General features: G+C 43.7%; 2 protein-coding genes across 3 annotated transcripts in view; one reads left to right on the top strand and one right to left on the bottom strand.

The window, feature by feature from the left end:
* Window positions 1-17,398, bottom strand: part of afg2a (AFG2 AAA ATPase homolog A) — a 95,295-nt gene extending 77,897 nt beyond the window's left edge. Inside the window, exons 1-10 of one of the 2 annotated variants that reach the window (XR_009242061.1) lie at window positions 17,017-17,398; window positions 16,330-16,454; window positions 16,065-16,222; window positions 15,436-15,494; window positions 14,433-15,137; window positions 14,225-14,354; window positions 14,084-14,140; window positions 13,112-13,235; window positions 12,271-12,372; window positions 10,977-11,130 (exon numbers count right to left, since the gene is read on the bottom strand). Coding sequence is in view for 1 of the 2 variants with exons in the window: in XM_058648945.1 (XP_058504928.1) it covers window positions 10,977-11,130; window positions 12,271-12,372; window positions 13,112-13,235; window positions 14,084-14,140; window positions 14,225-14,354; window positions 14,433-15,137; window positions 15,436-15,494; window positions 16,065-16,222; window positions 16,330-16,454; window positions 17,017-17,191 (1,789 nt within the window). In the remaining variant the exon portion in view is untranslated. The remainder of the gene's footprint in view (window positions 1-10,976; window positions 11,131-12,270; window positions 12,373-13,111; window positions 13,236-14,083; window positions 14,141-14,224; window positions 14,355-14,432; window positions 15,138-15,435; window positions 15,495-16,064; window positions 16,223-16,329; window positions 16,455-17,016) is intronic. The other variant, XM_058648945.1, reaches the window with a different exon arrangement.
* A 498-nt stretch (window positions 17,399-17,896) lies between these two features.
* Window positions 17,897-27,318, top strand: nudt6 (nudix (nucleoside diphosphate linked moiety X)-type motif 6). The gene is made up of 5 exons (XM_058648946.1): window positions 17,897-18,269; window positions 19,238-19,441; window positions 21,984-22,039; window positions 24,838-24,892; window positions 26,215-27,318. The coding sequence occupies exons 1-5, from the start codon at window positions 18,005-18,007 to the stop codon at window positions 26,595-26,597; spliced, it is 963 nt and encodes a 320-aa protein (XP_058504929.1). The 5' UTR covers window positions 17,897-18,004; the 3' UTR covers window positions 26,598-27,318.
* Window positions 27,319-27,374: the final 56 nt, after the last annotated feature.

The following is a 27,374-nucleotide window of genomic DNA, read 5'->3' as shown; positions in this document are numbered from 1 at the left end:
GTTAACACGTGTGAAAAAACATCCATATAACCAGCAAAAAGCAGAAGTTCAGGAAATCTGTTCCACTCCAGAAATGTAATGAGACGACAATGCGACGGTTTGAAGACACCAGAGGACGAAATCCCTCTTAACCGAGTTCATAAAAATACAGACTCCACTTGTACCGCAGAGGACATTCAGGCGCAGATGCTGCGGCAGAAAAGGTGAATCACAGAGAAAACAAAGAGGGGAGAGGATGTGAAAGCACGGCTTGTTTTCCTAAAGAAGCATCGCTGGTGTCGCTGTGGCTTCAGGGTTTTCTCAAACCCACATGCACTCAGTCCAACTCTGTACTCAAAACATTCAGGCTTGTACACGCTGTGATGATACACGCCTCACCAATGAAAATCTCTAAATGAACACTAATTCCCTCTGTGAAGGCGAAAATAATTGGGCCTGCATTATTGGATAGACAAGAGAGGAGGCCAAAAGGAAGAGAAGTGTAATTGAAGTGCTTATGGTATGAATACACAACGTTTTAGAGACTTCTACATTTCAACAAAAAGGAGTCGGCAAAACAAACACTGACGTGTCAATATCAAGACTGAGCCTTTGTTGAACCTCGCACAGGACGGATTTGTTGATTGACCTCAAGGAGACAAATTCTGGGCACAGACCGACCTGCTGAGGCGATGAGTGAGTAAAAGACACACACACACACACACACACACACACACGCGCACTCGCACACACGCACACACACACACACACACACACACACACAGGCACAGGAACGGTTCAAACATGCATCTCTTTATGCATCATCAAGGTGAAAGCAACATGTGAGGAGCTTCTGGAGCTTCTCCAGAGAATACACAGAAGATGGATCTCCCCGAGATTCTGCTGGTCCTGGTCCTGGTCCTGGACCTGTGTCACCCAAACAAGATTCTGCTCGTAGTAGAAGAAGAAGACACAGACGCAGACGTGTGGCTTGAAAAGTGAAGCCTAGAGAATTCTGAGAACATTACCCAGAGTTCATGTCTGAAAACAGCTGATGAGACTCTGAGTGTCTTTCTTCTGCTGGTGTGATCACGCCTGACACCGACAAGTTAATTACGGTGAATTCAAAGCAGTGTTTTCTTGTCAGATTTGTACTTTTATTTAATCAAAACACAAACAAACTTTAAAAACTTAACCAGAAATAATCAAACTATGGTTTTCCTGATTGCATCGTTCTCCTCCTGATGTCTGAGACCCACGATCGGGTCTGGTTGTAATATTGCAAAACTTTGTTAAACTGGCTGAGAAGAATGTGTGAGGAAAAAGAAAAAAGGAGGAGACACACGTGCGTATACATCACACACTCACACACACACACGGGAGTGAGTGTGTGAGCAGGAGCAGTCAGGACGTGGTGCAGGGCTGGAGGAGACGAGCGGGGATTTAGGATCATACGAGACTGCATCCTGTTTAGATTTAGCCGGATCCGTCCCGACGAGGCGAGTGACAGACGCAACGAGAAAGAGAAGCACAGCTCAGACGAGCGCGTGTGTTCCACAGTCCCCGCTGCAGTCCCCGCTGCCCTGGTGTATACACCATTCACCCACCCGCAGAGGTCTAAACATCCCATCATTCCACCTGGCTGCCCGCTTTAGCTCTTCATCTGCGTTAATGCTTCAGACCGGCGCTGCTTAGGCTGCACAAAAACATCTGGTCCAAGTGGAAGGGAAGGGGCAAGACAGGACAGGATGTGGAAGGAAGCTGGGGTGAGGAGGGAGATGAGGAGCAGCAGCAGCCACAGCCACGCCATGCTCACTAACCCCAGACCCACAGCTGCCTGCTCTGGAGAGGTGTGGGCCTCAGGCGGCTTCACTGCTCACACTGTGATGGAGGACGAACGGAAACTGAGAGAGAGTGAGAGAGTGAAGGAGTGAAGGAGTGAAGGAGTGAAGGAGTGAAGGAGTGGACAGCTCACCAACAATGGTCTGAAACACACCACAAAAACAGATTCTGCAAGAGCAGGACGAGAACGTGTTAGAGTCCAGTCTTTTTTAAGTTTAGTAAGAGCACGACTCACACACTCACACACTCACAGACTCACAGACTCACACACTCAGAGACTCACACACTCACAGACTCACAGACTCACACACTCACACACTCACACACTCACAGACTCACACACTCACAGACTCACACACTCACAGACTCACAGACTCACAGACTCACACACTCACAGACTCACACACTCACAGACTCACAGACTCACACACTCACACACTCACACACTCAGAGACTCAGAGACTCAGAGACTCACAGACTCACACACTCACAGACTCACAGACTCAGAGACTCAGAGACTCACACACTCACAGACTCACAGACTCACAGACTCACATACTCACAGACTCAGAGACTCACATTCTCACACACTCACACACTCACAGACTCACAGACTCACACACTCAGAGACTCACAGACTCACAGACTCACAGACTCACACACTCACAGACTCACACACTCACAGACTCACACACTCACAGACTCACACACTCAGAGACTCACAGACTCACACACTCACAGACTCACACACTCACAGACTCACAGACTCACACACTCACACACTCACAGACTCACAGACTCACAGACTCACACACTCAGAGACTCAGAGACTCACAGACTCACACACTCACAGACTCACACACTCACATACTCACAGACTCAGAGACTCACATTCTCACAGACTCACAGACTCAGAGACTCACAGACTCAGAGACTCACACACTCACACACTCACACACTCACAGACTCACAGACTCAGAGACTCACACACTCAGAGACTCACACACTCAGAGACTCACAGACTCAGAGACTCACAGACTCAGAGACTCACAGACTCACACACTCAGAGACTCACAGACTCGAACACAGACTCAGAGACTCACACACTCAGAGACTCAGAGACTCACAGACTCAGAGACTCACAGACAGAAGAATGCAGGTGACAAATGTTTATTAAGGAAACCAAGCTGTCTGGAGATAACCTGGCTTTTGGCAGCAGAGAAACATCCTGACCACGAGGGAACCTGAGTTCATACGCTGCACAAGTCTGAGTCCTGCCTGGACGCCTGGAGGGCAGCGCAGACTTCATTCAACTCTGTCTCTCTCTCTCTCTGTCTCTCTCTCTGTGTCTCTCTCTCCCTGTCTCTCTCTCTGTGTGTCTCTCTCCCTGTCTCTCTCTCTGTGTGTCTCTCTCTCTGTGTGGCTCTCTCGCTGTGTGTCTCTCTCTCCCTGTCTCTCCCTGTCTCTCTCTGTGTCTCTCTCCCTCTGTCTCTCTCTCCCTGTCTCTCCCTGTCTCTCTCTGTCTGTCTCTCCCTGTCTCTCTCTCTCTCTCTGTGTCTCTCTCCCTGTCTCTTGGCCGACTCTGAGCTCACATTTGGTTTAGTTATGAAAACATCCGATGGAAAGGGAGGTGGGAAAAAAAAGAAGAAGAAAAAAAAGAAGCAACACAACAGAATTTAATGTGAACCTTATGTGGACTTATTTCCCTCTTTCATTCTTTTTTTACACTCCACTCCAGAATGCTTCAAATTCACCAGAGAGATGGAGCGGGGAGGGAAGAAGGGGCCCCCTAAATGTACAAGAATGCACATTTGCAAAACATCACAATAAGGCTCCAACTAGGTATGGAGAGGAGGGAGAAACTCATTTCACAGAGCTGTAGGGACAATAAGGGGAGGGGGGGGGGGGGACGCTGGCTAGTTTGTGGTTTCTCCAACACGGATGGTCTTAATTACACCATGTGGGTTTAAAAAAGAGAGCTTCCCACAAGTCAAGGCCTTGTCCTCAGGGGTCACCAACGACCTGGCCCCCACTACTAAAGAAGAGGAAGAATTCCAAGCGAGACACGACATAAAGAGAGACATAAAGAGAGACACATCTCTGATCCGGCCAACGTTGAGATTATTAGTGACCGAGTGTTAATGAAAGAGCGATGACTGGAATCTTACATGTCTGTGTTTGTGCAAACGGAGCAAAATCACACAAACTGGATTGGAGGGCTGCGATCTGAGCGCCTGTAATTACCAAGTCATTACAAAACCACTGATATTTAATGGTGAGGCACAGTCAGTCCTTCCTATAAACACTGTGGAGGAACAGCTCTGCAGCCCAGACTGCGGAGTCTCTTCAGGATCAGGATTACGGGCAGATTATGATGTGACAGATGTGTATAGATCATAGATGTATCAACTGAGTCAATCGCTTCCAGAAATTAATGCAATAGTAACCAATTTTAACGAGTCGTTTCATCGATGGACCACACCTCTAAAGACTCCCGCAAGTAAATCTCACTTAAAAGTTCAAGCCAAGAAAAAGAAATCCACAGTAGAGTCTGGTTTATGGTTACTGTGGGAAACATTGATATTTGACGTTAAAATCCATGTAATCCCACCTACACGGGATTGTTGAGGAAATGGATATAGAAGAAAAGACGCACAGCGTTTACGACTACAGGAAACTCAGTTTGAAGAAAAATGGATAGAAAAATGGACAATATTATTACGTCTGTACAAAAACCTTCAATAAAAACTAACAAGTCAAAACAAAAATCCATAATAATCTGGATCTACACGTAAACAAATGAATTAATAAAGCAATCAGGCAGATTTTTGCCATCTTTAACAACCAGGACTGGCTCATTATTGTGATTTAAAGTTTTATTATTTATGTTATTTTGCACATTTTGATTGAAGAAACTTCATTAATGTTTCATAAAATGATCCAAGACCTATTTGATGTACACAATTTATGCGTGTTGCAGTGCAGGCACAAAATATTGATTATTGGGACAAAAGAAAAGTCTTGATCAGTCACTTCTTATATCACTGGGCTGTGATTAAATAAAGGTGTTTCATTCATGCAACTGTAAGTAAATATAAAGTAATAAAGTAAGTAAATCTCAAATTACAGCGAGCAGCACAAACAGTGAGGAGGGAGGTTTACTGAGGTCAAGTTTTTTATACAAAAGAAAATAAACCCTCCACTTGATTTCAGCGGGGGATGAATGCGGACGAATGAGGACGAATGAGGACGAATGAGGACGAATGAGGACGGCCACGAGCTGGAGCCGCAGCTCTCCAGCGGCGCTCGTCCTCAGATGAATTGTCAAATACTTTGGGCATTACAGCACTTACACAACCACAGGAACGTTTTCATTACTCGCCGGGGCTTCCGGAACAGCCTTTGCACCTGTATTTACAATACCCAACATCTGTTCCTGCAGCCGGAACACCACAATAATATGTCCTCTTAAAGTGTGCACACACACACACACATGGAGAGGACAAAGACAAATGTGCTCACACACTGCAAACATGCTGCAAACATGTGCACACACACACACACACACACACACACACGTGATATGATGAAGTCCCTCGCTCTTAACTCTGACCTAAACCATCACAGCCTAATAACCTAATAAAAGAAACATCTGCCTTCTGTGAACAGTGAACACCGTTCTTTCATTACTAACTTACAATAAATCAACACAAAACTCTACAAATGAATTGGAATAAATATCTAAATATTTACAGTATCTATAAAGGTCCATTTCCACACATTCTGCACTCAAATATCCAAAAGCAAGGAGACTGTATTGACTTCCAGTGTCTAGTTTGGTCAAATGACAAAAAGACCTTGCAATAATAATATTTATGATGTCACGTCATTTCAAAATAAAAGTGTTTGTTTTGATACGGAACGATAGTTAGTTCACAATATAAACATATTCATTGTGCAAAATGAATATTAATAAAACAAAAACATACAGAAATAACTCATTATAACTGGATATTTAGTGAGTTTATGAATTTGAAACATCTGTTCTAACACTAACCTTAACTTAACTTAACCTCAGAGATGATGTTCTCCTTAATTAGGACCAGGTTTTGGTCTCAGCGAGGGCTGCTGGTCCTGACAAGGTCAGTGTTTATGCCAGAAAAGCTTCCTAAAGAGGTAACACACACACACACACACACACGCGCGCACACACAGCTGTCACTGGGTAAAGGTAAGAGCGGGGTTAAGGAGTACAAGCCGCACATTTCCGGATTTTATAAACACAGGCCTCAAATAAACTTCACATGCTGATCCTGCTGATATTTATGTGACACGTCCCGAAAACTCACTGAGTGTCTTTAAAAGGACAGAGGAGTTGAGAAAAGTGCTTTATAAGGCAAAGCAGCACAAATGATGTCAAACACACAAAACACAGCTCCGCTTCTCTGTCCACGTCTGTCCTCCTCTGTCCTTTAAAGTACTGTCCACCTCAGACCTCAGTCACCCTGTCCACGTCTGTCCTCCTCTGTCCTTTAACATACTGTCCACGTCAGACCTCAGACATCAGTCACCCTGTCCACGTCTGTCCTCCTCTGTCCTTTAACGTACTGTCCACCTCAGACCTCAGACATCAGTCACCCTGTCCACGTCTGTCCTCCTCTGTCCTTTAACATACTGTCCACCTCAGACATCAGTCACCCTGTCCACGTCTGTCCTCCTCTGTCCTTTAACATACTGTGCACCTCAGACCTCAGACATCAGTCACCCTGTCCACGTCTGTCCTCCTCTGTCCTTTAACATACCGTCCACCTCAGACATCAGTCACTCTGTCCACATCTGTCCTCCTCTGTCCTTTAACATACTGTCCACCTCAGACATCAGTCACCCTGTCCACGTCTGTCCTCCTCTGTCCTTTAACGTACTGTCCACCTCAGACCTCAGACATCAGTCACCCTGTCCACGTCTGTCCTCCTCTGTCCTTTAACATACTGTCCACCTCAGACATCAGTCACCCTGTCCACGTCTGTCCTCCTCTGTCCTTTAACATACTGTGCACCTCAGACCTCAGACATCAGTCACCCTGTCCACGTCTGTCCTCCTCTGTCCTTTAACATACCGTCCACCTCAGACATCAGTCACTCTGTCCACATCTGTCCTCCTCTGTCCTTTAACATACTGTCCACCTCAGACATCAGTCACCCTGTAAATGTATGATGAAGTGTGTTTACCACATCACTTCACACATTTACTACTTTAAGTCTTAGTGGAAGAAGAGGACGGCAAATATCGAGGCAGATCTTTTTTCCGGTCAAAATAAGCGGCTAAACAAAAAGCTTTCAGCTTACACAGAGCAGAGCTGCTTGTTTATTATTCTCCATAATCAATTTTAGCGGCTCTTTTTTGTTCCAGCGGGCTTCCCCCTGTTTACAAAAGGCTTGTAAACAGAGCGTCCGGATGTGGCACAAACCAAACAAGCACCAAAAGCCTCCGCCGCGCACACGCTGGAACTAACGTGCGCACTCACACACACAATTTGCTGTGTTTAGACTGTGGAAATGAGTCATGTGCTCACGCCAGGATCAGCCCAACGCCGGCGGGACGGACGACACGGAGACGCCCGGAGTCTCTGCGAGGCTCGCCCCACGACCACATGATGCTTCTGATACCACACACACACACACAGGGATCCTTATGACAAGTGGTTTTGTATTATCATCATTATTATTATTATTATCATCATTATCATTATTACCACCATAGAAATGTTTTCTTCTTTCTTTATATGTACTATATATACACACTTGTACACTTGTATATTATGAGCTGATTTTTGTCAGCAAAATAAATCTTTTCTTCTAAACCTCAGCCATGACGTCTGTAGATCTATGGGCACATCATTCTTATAAGAGTTACTGTTTCATAAGAAGTTATGTTATTTAGTGGAAAATTCTAGGGTATTCGATTAATTATGAATCGAGCACTAAATGAATTGTGAACTATTTTAATAATCGATTCATTTGTTTTACAATAAGAAAAACAAGTTTCTCTGATTTTTCAGCTTGTTAAATGTGAATAGTTTCTACTTTCTAATACAACTCTAATTCATGCCATTTATAGTGTTTCACTTGTTTCAATATTAGTCAAGCACCAGCTCCTCCGAGGCGAGGTGGGTAAACTCAGCTTAGGGCCGGGCCCCCATAAAAGCTTGGACCGGCCCTGAAACCTGGTCCGGACGCAGATACAACAGACGAGCAAACGCTGTCAGGGAAAATGTTTAGAAATAAAGTTGCTGCTTCTAACACGGTCCAGTAGATTAGAGACGGAGAGACAGACACAGAGACAGAGACACAGAGGACCAGTGTCCACCATGACTGCACTGGGACAGAGGAAAGGATGTGGTTTTTACTGTAATGAGCTGTTTGTTTGCTAAACATGTGAAATCCTGTTAGAAAAGTTTCAAAATGGAAAAGAAGAATCATCCCGACATTCCTGCATGTTCGATAAAAGCTGGGTCCCTCCAGGACTCTTCTTTTTCTACACAATATTCAAATATGTTGAAAATGTCAATCAGTGTTTCCCAAAACTGAAAATGATGTTCAAAATGAGTCTGCTTTATTTTTTCAATACTGCTGGCACCTGGACTTGGCAGTAATATACCAGATGTCCACTAGAGGGCAATATACCAGGGTACTACAGTTCATTTGTGGTCTAAACTCTGAAGCAGCAGCAGTGGAGGCTGCTGATGATGATGATGATGATGATGTCCTGTTTAGTGCAAATATTATTGAGCAACAACTGTGCATTTATCAAAGCACATTACACCTGCTCTACTTTCACAGCTTCTTCTTATGCCTTTGATTTATTTGACAAATGCCCTACAGAGTGGAAAATAATAATAGTATAATAATAATCCCAGCGTTTGTTTAAACTAACGTCACAGTACAGTAACAATATGTTAAGTTAAAACCATGTTATTTCTGTAGTAGTTTGGTAATAACAGTAAAAACATGTTTGCGGGACATCAGGGAGTCTTGTGCACACGTTCATATTCTTTTTAATCTTTCACTTCCCATGTATTTATTTTAGTATTTTAACATTTATTTTTAAATTGACCTTGAAACTTGTTTACTCCTTTTTATCAGAGTATCTTCAGTATTTGTATATGTGTTATGATGTGTAAAGCACATTATGCTTAACCTTAAGTTTGGTTATTATTACTTTTATTAGTATTACTACGACTAATACTACATTGAAAATACCGTGGTATTAATGTAATATTAATCTCTGTAAATCTGTAATATATCTCCTTATTGCAACAGTATTACTATGATGTTATTACCAAGATAGAAACAATAAGACAGGTACTGTTACTGTAGTATGAGCACAGTACTGTGCTTTCATTTAAAGAGTTATTGTTGGTTTGAGTCGATCAGTGTTTCCCAAACTCTTTATATAGGAGGAGCAGTTTTATACCAAGTTCCTAATATGCATTATGACTGGTGCCGAGTGAACCGTGTGCACGGTCACGTCCTGGTTTTCAGTCGAGCTGTGAGCCAGCGATGCAGAGATGCTCCTCAGCAGAGCCCAGGGAAACAACTGTTGGTTCTGAAACTTTAGGGTTTCATAAACGAGGTCATGACGCAGATACACACACAAACGCAGCGTTAATTGGAGCTTCCGGTCTATGTCGCCTTTAAGGCCATGTTGAATCCCTCAGGTACAACTACTACATGCAGCCATGCAGTGATGACTCCGCCCACGTTGAGGAGGTAAAGTATCTCAGTTCTCAGCGACTCTTTGAAAGCACGATGAAGTGGCGTCGCTGTGATTGGCCGTTTGTCTCCAGCCAATCTGAAGACAAAGAAAAGAAATGTACGGCCGTTTGATTTTAGTGTAGATCTGCATTTGTGTTTCATTTACAGCGTATCTGTGTTTTATGACGAGACTGAAGCTTATGTGCAGAACAAAGCCTCAATAAATGAATTCTCAAGCCGTTTCCTTGCCTCAGGCCGTTCTTGTGAGGCCTGTGTTTGTTTAGTGATTTGGGTTTGGGAGTGTGTGTGTGTGTGTGTGTGTGTGTGCGTGTGCGTGCGTGTGTGTGTGTGGAGTGAGCGAGGAGTCAAACGGGGTTGGGGAGGTTGTTGTCTCCCTCAGAAAACCCTGCCAGTCACGTCTGGACCTCTGCAGACAGTAAATCACGCTCCTCGCCGGCTCGCTTCCGCACAGCAGCCCCGGCTCTGCCTCAGCTGGAAATGCAATACGCCACGAACTCGCCTGGTCCTGGGACCACCCAGGAGGTCACACACACACACACACACACACACACACACACACACACACACACACACACACACACACACACACACACACACACACACACACACACACACAGTGTGAGGTGGACGGTTTGAGGAGGCTGAAGAATTTGACAACACGTGGTGGTTTGTGTGGTTTCTGTCACTGGGGAAGTGAAGACCACATATCACTGCATCCGTGTTCAAAGGAGCTGAAGACATCCAGAAAACATCCAGAAAACATCCAGGAAACATCCAGAAAACATCCAGGAAAGAATGATTAAATGATGGGAGAGAGACTGTTAGTGATCTTTGAGGGAACTCTGCCGTGAGAGGGACTTTACTCCACTGTGGAGATGTTTCACGACTCCTCTGAGACTCTGCAGATCTTTGTTTTAGTGGCATTTTTATCACCTTATTAGAACCTGCTGCTGTGATTCTAGTAACGTGAACTCACATTTGACTCTACTTGATTTAATCTTCGGTCAGAAAAAACAACAAAAACGACAAATGGGCTGATCTCCAGACAGACAGGGTTGGATTCAGGTGTTTCAATCAGAATTTAGGGCCTGACATTTTTGGCCCAACATGATTATTTATATACCAGAGGATATGTGTGCACTTTGTGTTGGTTTGTGAGTTTTATTGGACGAGCAAGAAAATCAACCACTGGGTCACGTTTGTGTCTCACATCCCGTCACAGTCGATAAAAATGATTTAGAATTTCCTTTTTTGATTAAATGATGACGTCAGACGGCCTGACCATGCCTGCTGTGGGCTCTAGGCCCTTTTTATATATATATATATATATATATATATATATATATACACACATATATACGTGTGTGTGTGCACACTCACCTGCTTCTTTGCAAACAGCAGCGAGGTCCGCTCCTACATAACCATGAGCGGCGTCCGCCAGCCGCATCACCTCCTCGGCGCTGGCACCGCACGGCACCAAACTCAGCTGCTTCCGCAAAATGTCGCCGCGCTCCGCTGCACTAGGAACTCCCACCTGTCGGAATATTGATGAAGAAGAAGAAGAAAACTTTAATTTGAAAGTAAGTAGGGAGTAGGCTGTATACTGCTGGCAGAACACACTGATATGACCTTTTCCAACCTCCCACCACTGACTCAGAGAGGGGAAACACCCCATCCTTGTCCTCCAGTGTTCCCAGAACAATTTAAAATGTTGATTCAAAACACAGTCGAGTAAAAGTTTAACATTAAAATGCCAAAATGACTTTGTACTGCAGTTTGAGGATAAAACAAACTCGGTCAGTAAACCCTACTAGGATGGTGTAACAAGTGGCAGCCTGATTAGTAACTAACCACTCCCCCCATCACTCGTATCCAGGTGTACTGCCTGACTGAAGGATGTTTCATCCTCCACACATCGACGAGGTCGACTAAAACTGTAGCTGACTGAGGGTGCAGCTCTGGCCTTTGTTTGGAGCATAAACATTAATAAAAGTAAAAGAGAAACCATGAATTTCTGCCTTTACTGAGAGGATCCTCCCCTTTAAACCCTCTGTGATATTTAGAACATTTACATTTAAAGATGGAGAGAATAAAACAGCGACTCCTGCACTGATGTTAGAGCCGTGACTGAGCACCATCTGTCCCCCCACCATAAGTTCACGACTGTCTCATTCACACTATCACTGTGTGTTTCTTGAAGCAAATTACATCTAGCAATTAAAACTCTTTTGTGTACGTTTCTACCCCCATTGATGTTTAAAGAGGCCACCTTTAAACCGTGCATATAGAGACCAAGGCATCACCATGTCTGAACTGAGCTTCAGTGTTGATCTTGTGTTTATTTAAAGAGTCAAATCCTCCCACCTTTCCCACCTTAACAAATGTAAAATAAAGGTTTATTTCAGTTTTTTTTGCGAGTTAAACCATGGAAAGAACTAACTGATGAACTGACAACGTTCACGTCCGTCTCTACGGAGTTTCAAAAACTCTTTAAAATGTCTTTTTTCTTACATTCTGGGTTATTTATCTCATGGCTCGTATAAAAGAGTCAAAAATAAGCCGGGAGCTTCAGACCAACAGTGTAATACGGGCCAACATCACTAGATTAGATGAAAACTCACTGGATTAGATGAAAAATCCCTGGATTAGATGAAAACTCAGTGGCCGCACTCACCTCCAGCTCTTTGTCGAAGCGGCCCGGTCGCCGCAGCGCGGGGTCCAGAGCGTGCGGTCGGTTTGTGGCTCCCAGGACCAGCAGCTGACCCGAGTGACCCTCCTGCAATAAGAGAGGGGAGGAGTTTACTTCTGGTTATTACTAGTTATTTTATAATTTCATTTATTTTATGTGCTTTTAAGATATTGTGCTGCTTCAACATAAACATAATTAACACAGAGGATATTCATTTTGTGCATGTAGATGATGCAGTTGTCTGTTTACATGCCAAACAAGTGAAAAAAGACTTTCTAATTAATAATATCAATGTCTTGTTTGTTTTTATTCAAATGTTTGTGCGGTTACATGTAAAACCAGAGGTCCGTGGTCTTATTATCATATTTGAGTGTAGAAATAAAGTTAAAGTGTAAAACAAGATTCTCTTTTCTTTAACCAGGAATGAATGAATGAATGTCATTGACATGTAAATAATACATTTAAAAAATGATATATATACATGACTGACTGATGCTGGTTAAAGAGGATTACACTGTAAAACTCTCCTATATTTACTGGAACTGCACGACCACAGTTTTTCTGGTTTTATTTCCTTCATTCGTTTTTAGAGTTTTGTATTCGTTTTTATAGCCTCCACAATGTGATGATACACTCCATGTATCTAAAATCAAGTGTTTGTCTTCCTGTCAAAAATGGTTTTAAGATCACGTGACTACAAACGTTCCTTGGCCTCGTTCACTGCAACATTTCTAGGAAACTGGAACAGATTGTTTTGTGAAATGAATTCTCTCATTCAGTCTCTCATTCAGATGTAAACTGAGAGGAATCAGAGGGAAAGACTCACTGAACCGATCCCGTCCATCAGAGTCAGGAGAGAAGCCACCACCCGTTTCTCCACCTCGTTCTGAGCTCCCTCTCGCTTCGGACACAAAGCGTCCAGCTCGTCGATGAAGATGATCGCCGGCTGTCTGTCACACACCGAGAAACAACAAAGCAACACGTGTTTCAATCACAACATTTTCATTTCTTCTGTTTCATTAAATCTACTTAATCTTTGCAGATATTCTGTGACAACGAGATCCTTTATCATCTCTGCACTTTTGCACTGAGACTGACCAGCAAGTAACAATTTACTGATTAGCCACCAGGGGGCAATGCAACCAGCTGGCTACAGAAAGACACTTGAATGGAAGTCAATGAGAAAATGAGCCGACTTTGTGTTGATTAATGATCTCCATCATAAGTTTCAGATCTTCTTCAATAGAAACTGACGTCAGTGTTAATAAATGGTGTTCTCATCCCGAGGAAAATAGACGATAAAACACGGCACACACGAGTGTGAGTGACAGCTGATGAATCTAATTTGTGCCTGGTAAATCTTACGGCTTCAAAACAGGAGTTTATCTATATTATAACTGCTTTGTCATGATATAATAAGACATTTGCTCCATTTCACTACCTCCACATATTTATTTATATAAATATATGTATATATATATATATATATATATGTATATCTCTATATATATATATATATATATATAGATATATATATATAAATATGTATATATATTATATATATATACATATATACATACTAGGGCTGCAAGTAACAATTATTTTCTTAATCGATGATTTTCTGGAAAATCTGCTGGAAAATCATCAGATTGAGCCCTTATATATACAGTATTTACAGTATCTGGTTTGGAAATGACCACGTTTGTGTTTCATGTAAATATAAAGAATAGCACAGGTAGGTAGGTGTGTGTGTGTGTGTGTGTGTGTGTGTGTTCTGTTAGTTATAAATAAAACAAACCTCTGCGACGCCTCAGTAAAAATCTGCCTCAGTCTTGCTTCAGTTTCTCCGTAGAATCTGTAAAGAACAAAAAGTAAAAGCCCAGATGATTGAAAGCTCACTCACATCCACGCTGGATTAAAACACTCATCGTTTCCTCACTTGCTCATAATCTCCGGGCCGTTGATCACCGTCATGTGAGCTCCGACCTCGTTGGCTATGGCTCGTCCGATCATGGTCTTCCCGGTGCCGGGGGGGCCGTACAGGAGAACCCCCCGAGGAGGCGGGATCCCTGTAATCACAGGTGAGTCTTACACATCATTATCATTATTAGAGAAGTGTTATTATTTAAAGACGATGGTGAACGCACCGTAGCTGCTGAACAGCTCCGGGTGTTTGAGAGGAAGCTCGATGGTTTCTCTGATCACGTCCAGCTGACTGCTCAGACCGCCAATCATGCCGTACGTGACCTTTGACCTCTGCGCTTCCAAATCTGGATCGTCCTGCCTGGTTCTGAGCCTGAAACTGACTTTAGTGGAGCAGGAGAGGCAGTAGAAGGTGTCAGTGTTCAGAGCACCACCAGGTGGCGCTGTGGGGGTTTTCTCCGTCTGCTCTGATAAGAGTGAGCCCTCGAGGCAGACGGCGTCCTCTGCTGGAGGAGGAGGAGTCTGGGAGTCGCAGTTGGAGGGACTGGGAGAGGAGAGGGGAGGGAGCTGGATCGGTCGGCGTGGGGTACTGGCTGCAGGACCGGGCTCTCCTGGGGTACTGGCTGCAGGACCGGGCTCTCCTGGGGTACTGGCTGCAGGACCGGGCTCTCCAGGTGTTCCCGGTGTAGCCTCAGCATGACTGTCCTCCACTGTGAGGAGGCTGAGCTGCAGGGAGAGGTCACCTGACGTGGAGTCCAGCACAGAGTGGATCACAGACGAGTCGTCGGCGTCAGGACCTGACTGTGGTGGAGGGGCCGGTCTCTGCAGGGTGACACCGTCCTCACCTCTGACGGCTTCCACCTGGAGGCTGCATGAGCGGCCAAAGTAGGTCAGGGAGAGGAGGTTTCCTGGCAACAGGAGGTTTCCATCTGGCATGAGACAAACAAACAAGGAGAGTCAGAGAGAACACAGGAAATCCAGCGGTTTAAATACACAGGTGTTGACACACGGAGAGAAAACAGGGCTGGGAATGATGAGAAAGATTTGATATGATATGAATACCAATGCTGAACCATGCTTTTACGTTACTTTACACATACTTTACACAAGGACAACAAAGTTGATATATTTGGTGACACAGAAGTTGTGACCATGTGACGCAGCCTGAGTCACACATCTATAAATAAATAATGAAAACTATAATAAGAATTCTGTAAATTCACTTACCCAAAGTCCTCAAGAAGAAGTTCTTGAACTCTTCGGTCTCTAGTGTGTCGTCTTTTGACCTAAATGAAAGTCATATGTGTGTGAGTGTGTTCTGATCATGAAAAACAACATAACATGAGATCAAATGAAACGAGCGATAAATAAGACAGAACCTTTGATCTAAAACACAGATGTTGAAATGGATAAAGAAAATATCCACAAGATTAAATTCAACAGGGATTAAAGTCAGGTTTGTTTTTCTTTGCTTCCAACTGCACAACAAATCTTCCCTTGAGGGAAAATAAAGCTCCGAACTGCAGCTGCCAAATACAACCAGCAGGTGGCAGCATTGGCTTAAAATACACAAGTAGAAAAAAGTCTCTCTGTTTTTAAATGATAGTTTCTTGTTACCACATTTTATTAGAAAATAAGACAAAATCTAATACAGTACATTAGTTTTGTGGAATTATTGAAAGATAACTTTTGTGATATTGTGATTAAAAGTTGTTTTTATTATGGTTATATAACAAGAATATGATTTTGTATTGTTAAATGTTGTAAGTGAGAGCTGAATACTTAATAACAACAAAACAATAAACTCTATGACCATCGAGGGATTAAAAAACAGAAACAGAGGTCGTGACCTTTACCTGTTTTTTAAAACCACCTCTTCAGCTTTAAGCACAGGACCTGTGATGGACTGCAGCGTCACCTTCTCCCCCGACTTTACTCGCAGGTTTGTCTGCGCGTGTTTCTGAAGACCGACTTTTCCAGCTGGAAAGGTCACGACAGGCCATCCCACACACACCTGTACGACCGGGAACAAGACAAGAGAAGTGAGTGTGAGGAGAGGACAGGAGAGGAGAGGAGAGGAGAGGAGAGGAGAGGAGAGGAGAGGAGAGGAGACAAGGATACCTCCTGTTGTCCTGAGGGACTGGTCAGCAGGACCGCTCTCCCAATGCTCGCGCCGGCCAATTTCATTGAATTGAGACTCAGCTGGGCTAGTTTTGATCTGCAGGATTTGGGCGTTTTGTCGTCAGCTTGAAGGAAAAACAACAAATAATAAAATGTGAAATCCACAAACATTGTTCTTTTTACTCATGACTCTTAAGACATTAATTAAGTCATAGTGTTTTATCCTGGGACTCTGACCACAGGTTGGGAACCAAGAGACTAAACGTGGAGAAACTAGGATAATAAAACATATCACATCATACAAATCTGACAATGACTTGAATGTCGCTCAGAAAATTAAAAAATGATATTTTTATAATCAAGTCACGCTGATTTGAATGCACTTAAATACAGTTAAACATATATAATCATGTTGATAACATCGATGATTCTGCAGCAGTTTCCTGCTGTAGAGAGACAGTATCCATACATGGAAGATGCTTATTTATAGCACTTTGTAGTGTAAAATAAATATATAATAGACTATAAATAGAATAATATAAATCTGTCACACTTTATGGATGTACTTCTTACATCTACATTAGTAACCCTTTCATTAAGTGAACATAGAGATTAGACAGCTTCACTCAGACTCATAATAATCCACAACATTCAGACATTTCACTCAATCATGTGTCAAAGTCTCACCTTTGTCAATGAAATCGATGACAGTGAAGGAGTGAGTGTTTGGACTCGTGCACTTCCCTGCCTCGTGCCCCGGTGTTTGCAGGCTGGAGGAGTCGCTCGAGCTCTCTTTAAGAAACCCGGAACTATCTCCATCACTGGCTTTCTTCGACTTACTTTTATTTTTCTTGGAGGACATTTTTTAAAAGTGGATTTTTTTCCTCCACGTGAAAGTGCAAACATGTGTAAACACGGAGCTGTGCCGTATACTTCCTGATTACACTTTGGCCCCGCCTCTCTTTACCGTAAACCCCTGTATCTCTGACTGAAATATTCACTCCTTCACTCACTCGCTCATGTTCTACCGCTTTATCCTTATTGTATTATAAGTGAGTTTTATTTTCTGACATTTCACAACAAAAATACACTAAATACAAGTGAGTTGAATCAGGATACGAGTCTAAACGGGCACAAAAAACAATTTCCAATTTGAATATCATATAATTTTAGATTTGCGACGTAAAAGCCACGTAGAAACACATGAGAAAATGAAATACATTCAACAAGAAACATTACTAAGACCTAACCTTATCTTCGGCATATATCTCATACAAAAAAATGTCTTCTGAAATCTAAATTAAGATTTCTTGCTTTAATGTCTTTGGAAACGCGCCAGACAATGTTATTCATTTTAGATGTTTAAATATAATCAATACAAATACCGAATTGTCTGATTGATTAGCCGATTGTTCGATCAGAACTCACTGACTCTTTGACCTCCTTCCGAAGCCTGGTCAGCAGCACGCGCAGCGCGCGCGGGTTAAATAGTCAGATATGTGAACGGGGTTTGGCGCAGAAGGATTTCAGACCTCACTACACGCAGGTTTACGGTATTTATGCAACTTCGAGGGCGGAGTCTTGCGTAACCGCAGCGTACTGTACGCACTGGACGTACTGGACACGGGACAAATTCACCCTTTCACACCGAACGTTGTTTTATTTAATCGCCAAAATGGCTGCTGGTTCATGTGTTTACAAACTTTTGCCGCTGCTCAGGGGACGCTTTTGCAGTGGAACGTCTTCTGGTGCCACACGCTCAGCTGTCCGTGCGTTCTCGCGCACGAACATTCGTTCCCAGTTGCCCAGAGCGGGGGGCGCCGGTGCCGTAAACGCTCTGACGGGGGAGGTGGACCGGTTCGGCGGAGTCACCGTGAACCTGGAGGCCGCCGGTTTACCCGCGGACATCAGCGACAGTTTATTCGGCAGATTATTGCGAGGTTTGTGTGTGTAAATGTCAGCTAAAAACACACACACACACACACACACACACACACACACACACACACAGGTCATGTTGACGTCATCAATCGTCACTAATCATTAACCTGTGCCCTCTACAGTTTGTTTGTTTGTTTGTAATTTGTCAGTTTTTAACATCTGGAAGTATATTTTATACAGTGATTGACATCTTTAGTCATGTTTTTATACCACATAATTTGTTAATAAAAATGTGTGTTATAAATTCCCCCAAAAATCTAAAAAAAAAACCACCTTTAGTTGTGTGTATGTGTAGGTAAGCCTTTTTAGCCTTAGTCTCCACACTAAAACATAGTCATTTATTCATAATTATCTTATTTCTAATACAGTCATAACCATTGGGGGGATTTTGGGGTATTACAGAAGTTTAAGAACAGAATAAATACACGTTAAACACAGAATTCTAATTCTATAAGAAGAACAAATTAAGTAAATGTGTTAAACATGTGTAAATTGACAACATAAATGATAATACTAGTAATTATCAACTTCTAACATGACATTGCAAACACTTGTAATAAACTTGATCAAATCTTATGTTGAGAAATAAAAGATAGAATGAAATTAAACATGAAACAGAAAGTAATGAATAGAACAAATTAGACAGAAGTAATAACATTGTTCACAGCACAGATCATGTATAGCATGACATTACTCACAGTATCGAGTCAGATATCTTTATTTTCTTTGACCAACAACTGAATTCATGTAATATGAACTTATTTATGTATCTTTTGAACAACCCCATACTTGATTTAGTCCACGCAGCAACAGTGAAGGCAACATGGCCTGTGTTCCTGTCGTCACACCATTCCTGTCTCCCCCTCTTTATCTTTTTAAAATAAATCCTGATCCTTGAAGTCTATCTTTCTGTCTTCACTGTCACAGTCACATGTCTGGTCTGATTGTCTTTACATCATGAACTCAGAGTCTCTGGTGCAGTGGAAAGCAGAGGGAAAGGTAGCAGTGTGGCTCCGGGTTCCCATCTCACTGAGTCGATGTGCCGCCGCAGCTTCCGCTCACGGCTTCACCTTCCACCACGCCAGACACCACCACGCCGTCCTCGCTCTGTGGCTGGGAGACGGCGAGAGCAGACTGCCGGGGTTTGCGACTCACCAGGTCGGCGTGGCAGGTAGAGACTAGAATACTCATACTCATACTCATCACAGTGGTTTTATTATTACATTCAACTCATGTCAGCTGGAGCCACAGCACACCAGCAGTTCTGATGGACTCATGTCACATGACAGAGATGAAAATCCACTCTGGAGTTGCTCCTCTCCTCTCCTGTGCTATGTGTGTAACTGTCCAGCAGGGGGCAGTGTTATTTGTACCTTCAATTGAGAGGATGCCCTTGAATCATGTCAGAACATGTCCTGAGCATCTCTCAGTGAAGGACCTGGTCCAGAATTCCCCCACATTTTACTGCCAGAACAAACGCCCCCCCCAGCTTCCCACTCACTCCTTTAATGGAGGAAACGATGATGACAGTAAGGTTAGGAATGTCAAACATGAAGCTGTTTAGAGACTTTTATTTCCTCTGCGTGCTCGCCTCCTCTGCTTATTCATTATTATTCTGACAACCTGACATTGATCAGAAAACACCAACCGATCGTCAAACATGTGTCCGTTTAGATATGTAGATATGTACTTTTATCCTCCTATTGTATATGAATGAGTCCGTGTTGGTAACTAAAGCACTTTTCCTGGTGTAAACCAGTGTACGTCGTTATCAGGTGATGTTTTTGTAGATTTAATACTTAAATTATACAAACACCAGCGACTGCTCCTCTTATTTCTGTCCGTTTCTCTACTCCTACAAACCTCTGTGCGTCTTTTGCGTTGGTTTGCGCGATGCTTCCTCTGGAGGGCAGTGCCGAGTACTGACTATGTCTCAGGTATCAACAAACATGGCGACCATTGAGGAGGAGGAGGAGTCGTTTTATTTTATTGAGCTCGATCCAAAACAGACAGAAGTGTAATTTGGTGACGGTGGAATCGTACGAACACTGAATGTAAGTCGTTATCGTTAATGGTGGAATGATGTTAGCGACGCGTCCCACACTGTACTGTCCCACAATTCCCGGCTCTCGTGAGAGTGAGCACTTGGCACCACCTAGTGGACTGAATTGTCAGTTTTCCTTTTGTATTATAATCTACAAACACTTGAATGTTTATTTGTGTCATCAGTTGAAAAAATTGTCAAGCACAATAAAGCAATTTTTCCTGTATGGATTCTGTCCCCGACCCCTAGAGGACAGTCTTGGTAACATCATCATTGTGAGGGTTTTATAGTGAAATCTAACAACAGATGAGTTACTTACTGAAAACAATCTTTGGCTGCTGCTCTGAACCAAAGTGTCGGCTCCACTTCAGCGAGCATGGAAACACTGTGAGTGTCCTGGACGTCACGGCCCTGTTCAAATATTTAAAACACATCCATCAAACTTTATGATGACAGTGAGTCAAATGTAACCTGGAGTCATGAAGTTCTCCAACACTGTTCCTGCTCTTTCTGTGTCACAATAATTCACACTCACACTTTTTCTCCCCTGCTCCCGTTGAGCAGTTTGTTTCCTGGACTGAAGTCGACATAATGATAGACTCCCTCAGCAGCAGCAGCAGCAGCAGCGTTTTGGCAGCAGAGCTCCAGGATGACATCAATTTCCACTTGGAAGTCCAAGTCGGGCCTTTTCGAGACGACCCATCCCTCTAACACATCTGTGACATTCATTTAAGGAGAGAGTGGCTGGTTTTCCCTCGTCGCTGTCGCTGTCGTCATCCTCGTCCTCCCGAGCTGTTGACAGCAGCAGCAGCAGCAGCAGCAGCAGCAGCAGCAGTGACAGCAGCAGCAGTAGTGACAGCAGTAGCAGCGCTGCAGTCGCTGAGTCACTAACCTGCTCAAAAGAAAACATCCCACTGAAACAGGAGAGAAGAATGTTAAGTGGTAAAGTCGACATCATTTACATGCACAGCAGAGTCACTCTGTGACTTTGCTTTGACTCAAGCAGAGTCAAAGCCGTGCCGTGCCGTGCCGAGGCGAGCTGGGACCACAGGTGGAAAAGCAGCGGGTAAGCCCTGGAGAGGGAGGAGCCAAAAGACAATGAACAACATCCCTTCTCTGAGTTAGCAGAGGTGACGTGAGCTTTGTTGCAGTCTTGCGCTCTCACCACCAGATGTCACTAAATCTTACACACTGGACGTCTGCGTCGGTAGAAACTGCTTCTGCTGCAGGACGACCTGAAAAAGAGACGAACAAAAACAGAGTCATCAATGTCTCGAGTAAAGGTGTGCGTGTGTGTGGGAGGGGCTTAAGTCAGGGAGCAGCAGTCCACCAGTGATTTCAGCGTGAAAGCTTTTTACGGCCTCTGACACGAGGACTGACGTCGCTGATGATTATCCGTCGTTCTTCACAAACACGTTCACTTGAATTAAAGTGACGTTTCCAGCTGTGAAGTAACAGAGTTAAACGTCACAGTTATGAACCCGAGGTTCACAGACGTCATTTGTCAGGTTTCAAATATGAAAGTGGCTTCAGGTGCTTGTGATTGTGTTTGAATATTAACCTTCAAATTAAAGTATTTTCCCCATAAGAACTCCTTCAGTGCAACATGCAGATTAGATTATATTCTGGGGGGAATATGAACTGACATAATACTGTTTATTTCCTGCAGGTGCCGTCGTGGATGAATCCAATGGGAAAGTTCTCGTCGTCCAAGACAGAAACAAGGTAGATGTTTAACCATCATCACAGAAAGTCAGTCAGTGGAGCAAAGTTAGGTCAAATAATCCCACACCAGTGTTTCTTACAGTTTCAATATCAAAGGACACGAGAAGCATTTATGCTTCTGTTAATTATCTAACATAATTAAACAACGTGATCGGAGAGTTTTCTGAGGCTGAAATCCCATTGTTTTGCTTTTTCATCTTACAAATATATAGAATAATAATAATAATATGTATAATATATCCCTTATTCCCAAGAAAACAGGTCACATTTATCAGTCACATGACAGAAAACAGACAAAAATAGGAATAAAAACAGTATAATCTAAAACAAAAACATTATTTTTACTCATGGCAAATCAAGTTTTTGCATCAATAAATCTACAATAATCAGATACAGGTGACAACATACAGTATAATGTCTAGAAGAGAAGTATAAAAATGACTTTTTCACTGCAAATGAATCCAAAAACACACTTTCTTCATGTTTTTACTTTTAAATTTATGAAAAGAGTGAGTGGTAATAATCCCTGTCTGTGATAATCTGAGATTAGCCAGAATAGACATGAAGACATGAAAACGACACATTCCGATGACCTAAACCCAAAATGAGTCAGAATAAGATTGACACATGGAGTAGTACTAGTAATGATTCAGACGATAACTTCCTGTTTTCACATACTGGGATTTTTCTTTTTGTGGAATCACTGAAAGTCAGAGTTTTCTTTTCACTGAGGAAAACAGGAAAGTTGGGCAGGAAGCACAGAGCAGGGATGAGCTCCATGTTTCTGAAGAGAGGAATCGACACATATTGGCCGGTGGATCTTATTTTTGGCGTCTTAGACGCTTCGACGATACTTAGTTAAAAATGACAGTGATGAGCGTTGTTTGTTTACCGTGGTCGTCGTCCTCTCGGCCGCTGCTCAGCGTCCGCTGACCTCGAGCAAACACGCTGTTGACGCTGGGAGATGAATGCAGTCACACAGCTCTCACAGAGCCTCGCTGTCCAGGCCCGAGATGTTGTTTGGTTTCTCTCACAGCAGCACTTTGAGTTCTGTGTGATTGCAGAATGAGGCAGCAATTAGGAAACAATTAGGTTTTTCTTTTAGAAATCGTGGCTCACTCAGTACAGACCTGTTCATATACACGACTGTAAGTTAGGGTCTGTGCCGAGTTTCTCTAACACGCTCCCTACTCCACATTCCATAGAGAAAATCAGCGTCTTTAGCTCACGTGGACACCAGTGCTACTTTGTCTACTCCTGCCTTATTTTAGTAAGTTTGTAACTTACTAAACTTACTAAACTTACTAAACTTAACTTTTCTCAGTGGACTTTGGTGTGAGAAGAGCGAGCGGTTTACAAAGTTACACAAACTTAAGTTTGAGTCTTTAAAACACAAAGTTAGTTTCTGACTGTTAATGAACAAAAACAATATCTTATGATGATTTCATTCAGTTATGTTGACGTCCAGATAATTGGGAAGAACCGCCCACCGACGCTAAAGCGGTCACGGTTTAATGAAAACAACGTTAGGTTTCTGCAGCGTGTCGTCAATCAGCGTCCAACAACAATGAAGTGACAGAGAAATCATCCTCCAGAGGGAAAACGACCACAACGGAGACTATTAGACACGTCAGACCCTCCGCAGACACACACTGTAGAGACATGGGAGTGTGTTTTCATAGTTGAATAATATAAGAATATTAATATTCTGTCGTTTCTTTGCGACAGTAAACTTGAATATTTCTCATTTTTGTACAAAATAAGACGAGATTTTAAACATTTTCTGACCAAACATCACAAAAAGAATCCCCAGATGAATCAGTAGTGTATATAATGGCGAGTTGTGGCACTAAATTTCACGATAGGCGAGACGTGGTGACTAAACTAAGGAGCACGTGACAAATATAGATCGCATCCGCTCTCTTGTCGACTTTGATCGTATTAAATGTGTAACATGTGTCTAATGTAAGTTGTCCTGAAACAGAGGGAAACACTTTGGCCTGGTCATGTGGGGGAGTGTTTTATCTCCTCCTCCTCCTCCTCCTCCTGATGGAGCTGTTTACTGGAAATGTTGCTCGGTAATCGCCTGGCCTTTGGCAGCACAGCTTTCTCTGTCAGAACTTCCTGAAAAAAGAAAAACAAAAGAAAGAAAACAGGACACCAACACTTTCACATTAGAAGGAGACAGTTCACAGATCCCTGACGTGGACTGGAGGTCGTTCCATTAATCATACTGTCATTAATATTGGCTTTGACGGCATTTTATTCATCGTTTCCCTGTAGATTTGGTGTTAATGGTTAGCGCATGCGAGGCGTTTTACTTTGAAAAATCACTGCGACGTGGACTGATTGGAGTTACAAAGTCTTTTATTTCTTCCTTCCTTACAGCACATGTCAGAAACAGCTCTGAAAAATATACAATATTATGTTTAGCATTTGTTTTGTTTGTCGACGAAACATGAAAAAGAAAAATGTCCGTTCTGAAAGTGAAGCGTACACAATTCTTTTTAACTACAAAAATATATATACACACACACACACACACACACACAACACCGACGTCATAATTTAACCAGCAGCAAACTGTTATTAAATATCAAGGGTAAGTGGTGAAAGACACACGTTCAAAATCTCTCCAGAGTATAAAATATAGAAAGAGTTCTCACGATATAAAGATCCACTACTGACAAAAACAAAAAGTACAGCTTAAACGTTAAGATATAGAATGTTTGTATACTATGAGATAAATGTACAGCAGTGCCGTCGATCACACGCTCCACTCTGCTCCTGAATTTCAGACAAAGAACGCTTGGAAGTTCCCCGGTGGTTTGTCCGATCCTGGAGAAAACATCGGTGAGTCTCACGCTCCCACAGAGAGGAAAACTAATACAGTACAACTCATCAAAGTCCTTTCAATGTTGGTGTTAAAGCTGGGGCAGGCAGACCATCCGCGGACCATTTTACCCCCAATGTAACAGCTCCAGAGTCATCGCCATGCTTAAATGTCTCCACTGCCCCCTACTGTCTGTGAGCGGAAAACCAGCCTTTTTAAGATCAGAGCCGCCGTCACACACACACACACGCACACACGCACACGCACACACACGCGCACGCGCACACGCACACGCACACGCACACACACGGTACCGCTGTAAGATGGAGGCAGAGAAAGTAGCGTGAGCCGGCGAAAAAGACGCAGAGAAAACCGTTGTCGGAGGAAGTGAGGAAGAGGAAGTGACTCTCTGACCAGGCGAGGAAACGTCTGACCGCCACAGAAGCACGCAAGATGGATGCCGACCACGACAGACAAGGCTGAAGGATACAGCGGTAGAAAATGGACGGCATTTAGCAGAAGCTTTGATCTAAAGCGACTTACGAAAGAGGAATAAGCTACAGAGAAGAAGTCATGGACAGAATCAGTGACTCAGAGGACAGAAGACGCTCTTGGAAGAGCTGGGTCTTCAAGAGACGGGGACGCACGCCCCTGTTCTGGTAGCGCTCGGCAGATCATTCCACCAGCGTGGAACGACACACGGAAAAATACCAACTCTGAAAGTGTAGGGGGAGACAAAAGTTCCACTTTAAAGAGCTAAGGCGCCACCTCCTGGTGCTTCTGTTAAGCAGCTGCACACACACACACACGGACCTGTGGTGGGAAGGTCATCGACATCACTATCAGAAGAAAAAGGTATTTAACCAATCAAATCACTTTTATGGACACCGTCAAAAGACCGGAGACCCAAACACAGCTGCTCCGCTAACCCGTGAACAAAGGCTCATGTGACTTCCTGATCCAGAACCTGGATTACTCCGACACATGAACGGAAACGCATCTGCTTTAAAGGTCCCGACAGGGATTAGCCTCACGTCACGTCATACACGCGCAGAACAGCGTCGGGTCTGTCCACCATTCGTACAGGTGGGAGGAGCTCCGGGCAGAGAAGGGAGGAGACTCAGCAGTTGTTCTTGCCTACTCCAGCTTTAACATGAGACGTATACATTCATTTGAACTGAACAAAATAAGGCACGTGATATAAATGCGATAATTCTCTCTATTTCACTTTTTTAAAAGCAGCTTTTAACACTTTATACATGATCTAAAAAAAGCAGCATCATCTGTTTGTGTTTACAAGAAAACATGTAAATATGTGACACGTGTGACTGAATGTTCTCAGGAGCCACGGCTGTACGGGAAGTGTTGGAGGAAACGGGCGTTCGCTCCGAGTTCCGGTCTCTGCTCAGCGTCCGGCAGCAGCACGACCACCCCGGCGCCTTCGGCATGTCGGACATGTACGTCATCTGCCGCCTCAGCCCGCTCACCTACGACATCCACTTCTGCACGCAGGAGTGTCTGCGCTGCGATTGGCTGGACCTCGCTGACCTCGCCCACACGGACGACACCACGCCCATCACCTCGCGCGTCGCCAAGCTGCTGCTTCACGGCCTCGAGCGCGGCTTTGACCACGTGGACCTGACCATGGAGGAGCTTCCTGCCGTCTACTCTGGGAAGTTCTACCAGCTCTATCACAGACGGCTTCCCCCGACACGAGAACGCTAACTCACGACGGTCCGCGGTCCTCGTGTTTGAAGATTACGACGACGACGACGACGACGAGTGGTGAAGAAAACGGTGCAATAGACAGAAACTGATGTTCCTCAGACGCTGCAGAGTTTTAACAGAGCTGAGAGCACAGCTCAAACCAGCTCAAACCAGCTCAAACCAGCTCAGTCCAGCTCAGTCCAGCTCAAAGCAGCTCCGTGACCTGCCGCATGTTCCCATACGCACAAACCTTTAATGTTCTCCTCGAAGCAAACCTCATCCCTGTGAATATTTCTGAATATGAGTTCACACAGCACTGATTAATCCTCCTCCATCAGCTCCACGTGACTCACTTTGTTTACGCGGCCATGTTGGCAGCCGTCGGGAGGTCGCGTTAGTTTGAGCAATAAGCTCCGCCTCCCCTGGAGTGTGGACATTATTCCACACCTGCGACATCATCTTCCACTCTCTCTGATAATCTGGTCCTCGACACTGACAGGTACAAAGCGCGGCGACGGTTATAAATGAAGCCGAAATAGCGTTGTTTTGATTCAGCTACCGGCGCTCTGTAGATCACTCCTGCACACAGGAAGTGATGCGTTTTACATCACAACGCTACACAACACACGAGTGAAGTGAGACAAACGGCTCCAAAGGTTTTTGGAGGTCACGCCTCGAGGTGGTGCTAAATACTCAGAATTCCTCATGGGGGCGACAGAGGCACCGGGATTTAACGCTAACAAAGGACAAACTATGTTTTATGAACAGTAAACGTGTGAAACCTCCTGATGAAGT

The sequence above is a fragment of the Solea solea genome, chromosome 14 (assembly GCF_958295425.1).
Source record: "Solea solea chromosome 14, fSolSol10.1, whole genome shotgun sequence".
NCBI classification, from domain to species: domain Eukaryota; kingdom Metazoa; phylum Chordata; class Actinopteri; order Pleuronectiformes; family Soleidae; genus Solea; species Solea solea.
The sequence above is the reverse complement of the archived record's forward strand: the minus strand, read 5'-3'. Positions and strand labels throughout refer to the sequence as shown.

Excerpts from the sequence above, each read along its gene's own strand:
- nudt6 (XM_058648946.1), top strand. The coding sequence starts at position 18,005 with ATGGCTGCTGGTTCATGTGTTTACAAACTTTTGCCGCTGCTCAGGGGA. Across the intron at positions 18,270-19,237 it reads ATTCGGCAGATTATTGCGAG|AGTCTCTGGTGCAGTGGAAA; the intron begins GTTTGTGTGTGT and ends TCATGAACTCAG. Across the intron at positions 24,893-26,214 it reads CGATCCTGGAGAAAACATCG|GAGCCACGGCTGTACGGGAA; the intron begins GTGAGTCTCACG and ends GAATGTTCTCAG.